Source organism: Xenia sp. Carnegie-2017, unplaced genomic scaffold (genome assembly GCF_021976095.1).
Source record: "Xenia sp. Carnegie-2017 unplaced genomic scaffold, XeniaSp_v1 HiC_scaffold_24, whole genome shotgun sequence".
NCBI classification, from domain to species: domain Eukaryota; kingdom Metazoa; phylum Cnidaria; class Anthozoa; order Malacalcyonacea; family Xeniidae; genus Xenia; species Xenia sp. Carnegie-2017.
The window spans coordinates 3,528,674-3,537,687 of NW_025813487.1; the positions used below are offsets into that span (position 1 = coordinate 3,528,674).

Genomic DNA, 9,014 nt, shown 5'->3' on the forward strand with positions numbered 1-9,014 from the left:
TTAACTACAAAGTCAACGTTTTTAACATTGTTTGTTTTCAATTTTAGAGCTTCTAAGCATTTTTATACCTTACTATCATCTCAAGGGTTTTTGACGTAAAATTTTATTTGCTAAGAACAAATGCAAGATTATCGGTGGGAGCTACTACGCATCTACTACTGCTGACATGAAATTATAAATCAGATATGTCGCCCACGATGCCTTATGGATACATTGACAAAAACGACAGTGTGATGTACGATCCTAAACTTCATAGTAAACAAATGTTTTTAACACTGATGAGACTCAAAGGTTCGACCGGAGATATAAATATATCGTGGAAAGTCGAGTTTCAACAAAGTTCATTCAAAGTATCTCCTGAATTAGGAGAAGTGCTTATGAGGGAAGGCCAGTGGAATTCATCTATGCGACTTCAATTTTACTCCATACCAGAAAATGAAAAAGACGTCTACATTTTTGTTCATTTGTTTAATATTTCTGGAGGGGCAAGTTTTAGGAACACAACCCGAGTGAAAATCGTGTTTTCTTCCAAATTCTTCGTATCGACGAAAACGAGGACTACAGACAAGAACAACTTGATTTTCAACATCGTCTTACCGTCAGTGGGTGAATGCTTTGGCTTAATCCTCATAATATCGGTAATAGTTATTCTGTACCGACGATGTTTCAGAAGAAGGTATGACACGGTTTAGGTAGGACCTTTCCTTCTAAAATTATTTACGTTGATTATTTTTAGTTAGACTTTCAAATTGACTTTCATTGACAAAATTCGGAAAAGTTGATAGAAATATTACATTTTGCACCTGTTAACAGGAACCAATAGGACATTTGCACAACTACGATTAGCTTTCGTTCAAACCCAATAAAAATCGGACAAAGTCCGATTAGCTATACATAAATGATAAGTCAAAATAACTCTCAAATCAGACAAATTTTGCAAAACCCACAAAATAAAAGACCGCACAAATTTCAAACAAGTCTCCGAAAATACATAAAGCTTAGCTATTCTAAAAGTATTTCAGCCGATTACTGAAAGAAATATAGCACAAACACACTACAAAACATCATCTTGTAAACTCAAAATTCGAGTTATTAACAAGAGACAAATCTACGATTTTAATTGAAAGGATATTTACTTTAAAAATAGTGGAAATATCGTTTATAAATTTGTCTTTGTCAATATAACACGAATCTTGAGTTTTCAAAGGATGTTTTTGAGTATTTTTCCGTTGTAATAGCTATGCTAATTCCCTTTAGAAAATAGTAAACTTTAAAAATTTGAATTTTTGAAAATACATAAAATTTGAAATTGTTTGAAGCGATCGCACTTCGTGCACGCGTTCTTGAAACGTAATTTCATTTCTCCCAAACTTTTCCGCGTGTTTCTATAACTCCATAGAAACACAGAAAATGTTTTTTTATTTCTAGATAGCATAGAAATGTCTAAGACAGCATAGAAATGTTAACGATAAAAAGCAAAACTTACGGGGAAAACTTTTCCGCGTGTTTCTATAACTCCATAGAAACACAGAAAATGTTTTTTTATTTCTAGATAGCATAGAAATGTCTAAGGCAGCATAGAAATGTTAACGATAAAAGCAAAACTTACGGGGAAAACTTTTCCGCGTGTTTCTATAACTCCATAGAAACACAGAAAATGTTTTTTTATTTCTAGATAGCATAGAAATGTCTAAGACAGCATAGAAATGTTAACGATAAAAGCAAAACTTACGGGGAAAACTTTTCCGCGTGTTTCTATAACTCCATAGAAACACAGAAAATGTTTTTTTATTTCTAGATAGCATAGAAATGTCTAAGACAGCATAGAAATGTTAACGATAAAAAGCAAAACTTACGGGGAAACTTTTCCGCGTGTTTCTATAACCCATAGAAACACAGAAAATGTTTTTTATTTCTAGATAGCATAGAAATGTCTAAGGCAGCATAGAAATGTTAACGATAAAAAGCAAAACTTACGGGGAAAACTTTTCCGCGTGTTTAACCCATAGAAACACAGAAAATGTTTTTTTTCTAGATAGCATAGAAATGTCTAAGGCAGCATAGAAATGTTAACGATAAAAAGCAAAACTTACGGGGAAAATTTTCCGCGTGTTTCTATAACCCATAGAAACACAGAAAATGTTTTTTATTTCTAGATAGCATAGAAATGTCTAAGGCAGCATAGAAATGCTAACGATAAAAGCAAAACTTACGGGGAAAACTTTTCCGCGTGTTTCTATAACTCCATAGAAACACAGAAAATGTTTTTTTTTATTTCTAGATAGCATAGAAATGTCTAAGGCAGCATAGAAATGCTAACGATAAAAAGCAAAACTTACGGGGAAAACTTTTCCGCGTGTTTCTATAACTCCATAGAAACACAGAAAATGTTTTTTTATTTCTAGATAGCATAGAAATGTCTAAGGCAGCATAGAAATGCTAACGATAAAAGCAAAACTTACGGGGAAAACTTTTCTGCGTGTTTCTATAACTCCATAGAAACACAGAAAATGTTTTTATTTCTAGATAGCATAGAAATGTCTAAGGCAGCATAGAAATGCTAACGATAAAAGCAAAACTTACGGGAAAACTTTTCCGCGTGTTTCTATAACCCATAGAAACACAGAAAATGTTTTTCATTTCTAGATAGCATAGAAATGTCTAAGGCAGCATAGAAATGTTAACGATAAGAAGCAAAACTTACGGGGAAACTTTTCTGCGTGTTTCTATAACCCATAGAAACACAGAAAATGTTTTTATTTCTAGATAGCATAGAAATGTCTAAGACAGCATAGAAATGCTAACGATAAAAAGCAAAACTTACGGGGAAAACTTTTCCGCGTGTTTCTATAACTCCATAGAAACACAGAAAATGTTTTTTTATTTCTAGATAGCATAGAAATGTCTAAGGCAGCATAGAAATGCTAACGATAAGAAGCAAAACTTACGGGGAAAACTTTTCTGCGTGTTTCTATAACTCCATAGAAACACAGAAAATGTTTTTTTATTTCTAGATAGCATAGAAATGTCTAAGGCAGCATAGAAATGTTAACGATAAAAAGCAAAAATAACGGGGAAAACTTTTCCACGTGTTTCTATAACTCCATAGAAACACAGAAAATGTTTTTTTTATTTCTAGATAGCATGGAAATTTCTAAGGCAGCATAGAAATGTTAACGATAAAAAGCAAAACTTACGGGGAAAACTTTTCTGCGTGTTTCTATAACTCCATAGAAACACAGCAAATGTTTTTTTATTTCTAGATAGCATAGAAATGTCTAAGGCAGCATAGAAATGTTAACGATAAAAAGCAAAACTTACGGGGAAAACTTTTCTGCGTGTTTCTATAACTCCATAGAAACACAGAAAATGTTTTTTATTTCTAGATAGCATAGAAATGTCTAAGGCAGCATAGAAATGTTAACAATAAAAAGCAAAACTTAAGGGGAAAACTTTTCCGCGTGTTTCTATAACTCCATAGAAACACAGAAAATGTTTTTTATTTCTAGATAGCATAGAAATGTCTAAGGCAGCATAGAAATGTTAACATGATACAATATAACATAAAGTATTTCATTTGTTAAAGTTAATGTTAATTCAGTTCATTAGATACAGATCAATGGACACGTGACAATCGTACGATCTTACATACTTCCTGCACATGTACATATATATATTGTTGTTGTAAAATCAATACGAATCCTTCTCTTTGAATAAAGTTCATAATCTAACAGGTTATGGGCCCAGGAAGCTCAGAAGTAGCCCAGATAGCAAAGGAATAGCCCAGAAAAAGCTCCGAAATAGTACAGAAATAGTACAAGACCGTATTTATGGATAGTCAAACAATAAAGTGGCTTGTGTTCGATGGAACAGCCGAGAACTATCCGGCATGGAGCACAAAGTTTACTGCATATATGCAAACGAAAGGTTTGTACAAAGCTCTCATTGGTAGAGAAGTCATACCTCAAGAAGTTACACCGTTAACAGTCGACGCTACAAGTGAGCAAAGGTCCGAATGGGAAACAAAAGTACGCGAGAGAAATCAACAAATTGATGAAATCAAAGAATGAAACAACACGGTATGGTGTCATATTGCATTAGCTCTTGACAACAACAGCCTTTATACATACGACATGACTGCTTGTCGCCAGATGGTGTCGGAGACGGAGCAAAAGCGTGGCGTCTACTGCAACAAAGATTTTCTAACGTAGAAAACCAACTGTAGTAAGTCTAGTTCGACAAATATCTCGATTACAATTAGGTGAAAGTGAAAAGTTATCCGAATACTTCATACGATCACAAGAATTAATGTCTCGACTCACTGAAGCCGGAGAAAATATATCAGAAACATTATTTAATGCTCTAGTCATTAATGGACTTCCAGAAAAATTTGAACACTTCGTGGTTCAAGAAAGTTTCAACCCAGCAGCTAACTTCTCAGAACTGAGAACTCGACTACAGAATTACGAGGATAGTCGGATCCAAAGAAACCAAGGAGAAGATAGCGCAATAGCAATGCATTCTGGAAATGCATCAGGCAAAAACAAAGCCCCAATCAAGCAAAAAGGAACTTGTTATGTTTGTGGACTCCCTGGTCATTTTGCCAAGCAATGTAGTAAAAGAAGTTCAGCTTTCTGTTCGAAGTGCAAGAAAAAGGGACATCTATCAAGAGCATGTAGGAGTCAGAATAAAACCGAAGAATCTCCAACAAGAGGACCAAATTCATTCTCATCATACTCTCAATGCATGAACAGTGGCACTGGAATAAATAGTGACAGTAGAAGATTGAATTATATCATCATTGATACCGGTTGCACAGATCACATCATTACTAAAAAGGAACTATTCAACAACTTAAAACCATGCAATACTAAAAATGTTAAGGATCCAAAGGGAAAATTAACACCTATCGAAGGTATTGGTGACGTACCAGTAAAGCTTTTATTGAACGATGGAGAAGAAGTAGAGATGGTACTGCGAAATGTCCTTTATGTGCCAAATTATGAAGTCAACCTACTCTCTGTCAACCGAGCTGTCAAATTTGGACATAAGTTCGTATTCAAAGAGTGTGAAGCAAAGTTGATGTTAAATCATGGTCCAGAAATTGCCCTAAACAAAAATGCAGGTTTATTTTATCTAGAGATCATATTCCAAAGATCCAGTTCCTGTAATTCCATTACAAGCAACCAGAATAAAAGAGAAATAAAAGGTGATTTTCAACTGTGGCATCAACGCCTCGGACATTTGAACAAAGATGATGTCAAACGCACAGTTAACTGCGAAGACAAATTAAGGAAAGTGTGTGAAACATGCGCTCTTGGAAAGCAATCATGCAAACCTGTACCTAAAGAAGCCCACAATAAGTCCCAGAAACCACGCGAATTGGTATACACAGATATTCTTGGTCCATTTGAAGTGCCTAGCCTCAGTGGATGCAGATATGCAATTACCTTTGTGGACGAATACTCGAAGTATGCAATCGTTAAATTCATGAGCAAGAAAGCACAAGCATTCGAAAATTTAAAGAGTACGTAGCAGAATCAGGATTACCTCGAAAATTGAGAAGCGATAATGGAGCAGAGTATACATCGAAGCAATTCAAAGCTTACTGCATAGAATCAAAAATAAAGCAGGAATTTACAGTACCCGAAACCCCGCAACAAAATGGAGTTGCCGAACGCTATAATCGAACTCTAGTTGAAATGGGACGATGTCTATTAATCCAAGCACAGTTACCAAAACGTTATTGGGTAAGAGCCTTATCCACAGCATCTCATATCAGAAATCTCACCGTTACTGCCAACAGCGAACAAGGTAAAAGTCCTTTCGAGCTATTCACCGAAAAAACCCCAAGATTAAATCATCTACGCACTTTTGGCTGCACAGCATACGTCATGAAAAGGAAGACCAACCTAAAGAAATTGGATTCAAGATCTGTGAAAGCGAAATTTATTGGTTACGATGACAAAAGCACAGCTTACATCCTGCAAGAATTCGAATCAATGAAAGTCATCAAAGCACGCAATGTTGTCTTCAAAGAAAGTGAAATTCAACCTTTTTCAGCAAAAGATACGATAAATCCAGAACAACCAAATCTTATGAGCCCCAACATGGATTTCGACGATGATCGTTCGAAAGATGAGAAAACAAAGGAACCGATTCAAGATGAAGTGGGGGAAAATAATGCACCGATACCTGCTGTTCAACATCAGCAAGAAGATGAAGAAAATCCAGAGGAAGAAATCTCGCTTCCTAGAGAAAGCAGAAATCGGCGGCCACCAGAAAGGTATGGATTATACTATACGTTCAACACAACTAATGAAGAAAGTGTACAAGAACCCAAGTCTTATCATGAAGCAATTAATACACCGCATGCTGAAAACTGGAGAAAAGCGATGAAAGCAGAATATGATTCACTAATGGACAATAACACATGGACAATAGAAAACGAACCAGAAAATGCGCAAGTCCTACCAGGAAAATGGGTGTATAAAGTAAAATATGGAGTAGATGGTAAAATCGACAAATATAAAGCAAGATATGTAGCCAAGGGTTATGCTCAAGTCGAAGGCTTAGACTTTTTCGATACTTACGCTCCAACATGTAAACCCGAAACTTTTCGAATACTGCTCGCAATGACAGCACAAAAAGGTCTACATATTGGCCAGATGGATGTTAAATCAGCATACCTTCACTCCAACATAGAAGAAGAAATTTATCTAGAACAACCAGAAGGTTTTACCAAGAAAGCAAAATCAGGACGAAAGCAAGTTTGCAAGCTAAACAAATCAATCTATGGATTGAAACAAGCGGCAAAGAATTGGTACGAAGCACTGGCTAGTCTACTTATTAAAGAAAAATTCAAACGTAGCTGCAACGATTATTGTTTATTTGTGAGAAAAGAAGAAGATGGAACATACTCATACGTATTAGTTTGGGTAGACGATATTATAGTGGCTGGTACGAGTGAAAAGCAGTTAATCATATCAAAGCAATGTTAAGCAAAATTTCAAGATGGACGACCGTGGCAAACTGCACTGGTTCTTAGGAATGCGAATTCTACGATCTCACGACAAGATTACCGTTGACCAAAAGAAATACATCGAATCTGTTCTTCAACAATTCAATATGAGTGATTGTAAAGCAGCAGCAACGCCTGGAGAAGTAAATCTGAAGCTAATCAAAAGCAACGACGATCAGAAGTTAGTCGATGCGAAGTTATACAGAAGTTTAGTTGGATCATTACTATTTATTGGTAAACAAACCCGTCCAGATATCCTTCACATTGTTAATCAGCTATCAAGATTCCTAGATAAACCAGACATTTCACATTGGAAAGCAGCAAAGCACGTATTAAGATATCTTAAAGGAACTATCGATTTACAATTAACATTCTTGAAGAATTCCAATCTCGATATCGTTGGTGATTCAGACGCAGATTGGAGTGGTGATCTCAATGATCGCAAATCAACTACAGGATATTACTTCAAATTTGAAGGGAACGGAGGTGCAATCAGCTGGGAAGTGAAGAAACAGGCAACTGTAGCACTTTCGTCAACGAAGCCGAATATCAAGCTATGGCGGCAGCTGTACAAGAAGCAATATATCTACGAGCACTAATGAAAGATTTAGGTTACCCAATGAAGAAACCAACCAACATTGGAGAAGATAACCAATCTTGTATAAAGATGTGTCACAATCCCGTAATGCATAAACGATCAAAGCACATCGATACGAAACTACATTTCATTCGAGAAAGAGTACAAAACAAGGAAATAAAGATCAGTTACGTTCCAACCGAAGAAATGACAGCAGACATTCTTACAAAGTCATTATCTCGAGTCAAAGTAGAAAACATCGAGCAACACTTTTAGGAATTTAGTTAACCACATAGCAGACTCATCATGAGGAAGCTGAGTCTGAGTGGGGGTGTTAACATGATACAATATAACATAAAGTATTTCATTTGTTAAAGTTAATGTTAATTCAGTTCATTAGATACAGATCAATGGACACGTGACAATCGTACGATCTTACATACTTCCTGCACATGTACATATATATATTGTTGTTGTAAAATCAATACGAATCCTTCTCTTTGAATAAAGTTCATAATCTAACATAGCATAGAAATGTCTAAGGCAGCATAGAAATGCTAACGATAAGAAGCAAAACTTACGGGGAAAACTTTTCTGCGTGTTTCTATAACTCCATAGAAACACAGAAAATGTTTTTTTATTTCTAGATAGCATAGAAATGTCTAAGGCAGCATAGAAATGTTAACGATAAAAAGCAAAAATAACGGGGAAAACTTTTCCACGTGTTTCTATAACTCCATAGAAACACAGAAAATGTTTTTTTTATTTCTAGATAGCATGGAAATTTCTAAGGCAGCATAGAAATGTTAACGATAAAAAGCAAAACTTACGGGGAAAACTTTTCTGCGTGTTTCTATAACTCCATAGAAACACAGCAAATGTTTTTTTATTTCTAGATAGCATAGAAATGTCTAAGGCAGCATAGAAATGCTAACGATAAGCAAAACTTACGGGGAAAACTTTTCTGCGTGTTTCTATAACTCCATAGAAACACAGAAAATGTTTTTCATTTCTAGATAGCATAGAAATGTCTAAGGCAGCATAGAAATGCTAACGATAAGAAGCAAAACTTACGGGGAAAACTTTTCTGCGTGTTTCTATAACTCCATAGAAACACAGAAAATGTTTTTTTATTTCTAGATAGCATAGAAATGTCTAAGACAGCATAGAAATGCTAACGATAAAAAGCAAAACTTACGGGGAAAACTTTTCCGCGTGTTTCTATAACTCCATAGAAACACAGAAAATGTTTTTTATTTCTAGATAGCATAGAAATGTCTAAGGCAGCGATAAGAAGCAAAACTTACGGGGAAAACTTTTCTGCGTGTTTCTATAACTCCATAGAAACACAGAAAATGTTTTTTTATTTCTAGATAGCATAGAAATGTCTAAGGCAGCATAGAAATGTTAACGATA

The 9,014-nt window shown here is 35.3% G+C and overlaps 1 protein-coding gene across 1 annotated transcript; it reads left to right on the forward strand.

Moving 5' to 3' along the window:
- The first annotated feature begins 7,014 nt into the window (after window positions 1-7,014).
- On the forward strand, window positions 7,015-7,620 carry LOC124451962 (secreted RxLR effector protein 161-like). The gene has a single exon (XM_047002560.1). The coding sequence runs from the start codon at window positions 7,015-7,017 to the stop codon at window positions 7,618-7,620; it is 606 nt and encodes a 201-aa protein (XP_046858516.1).
- Window positions 7,621-9,014: the final 1,394 nt, after the last annotated feature.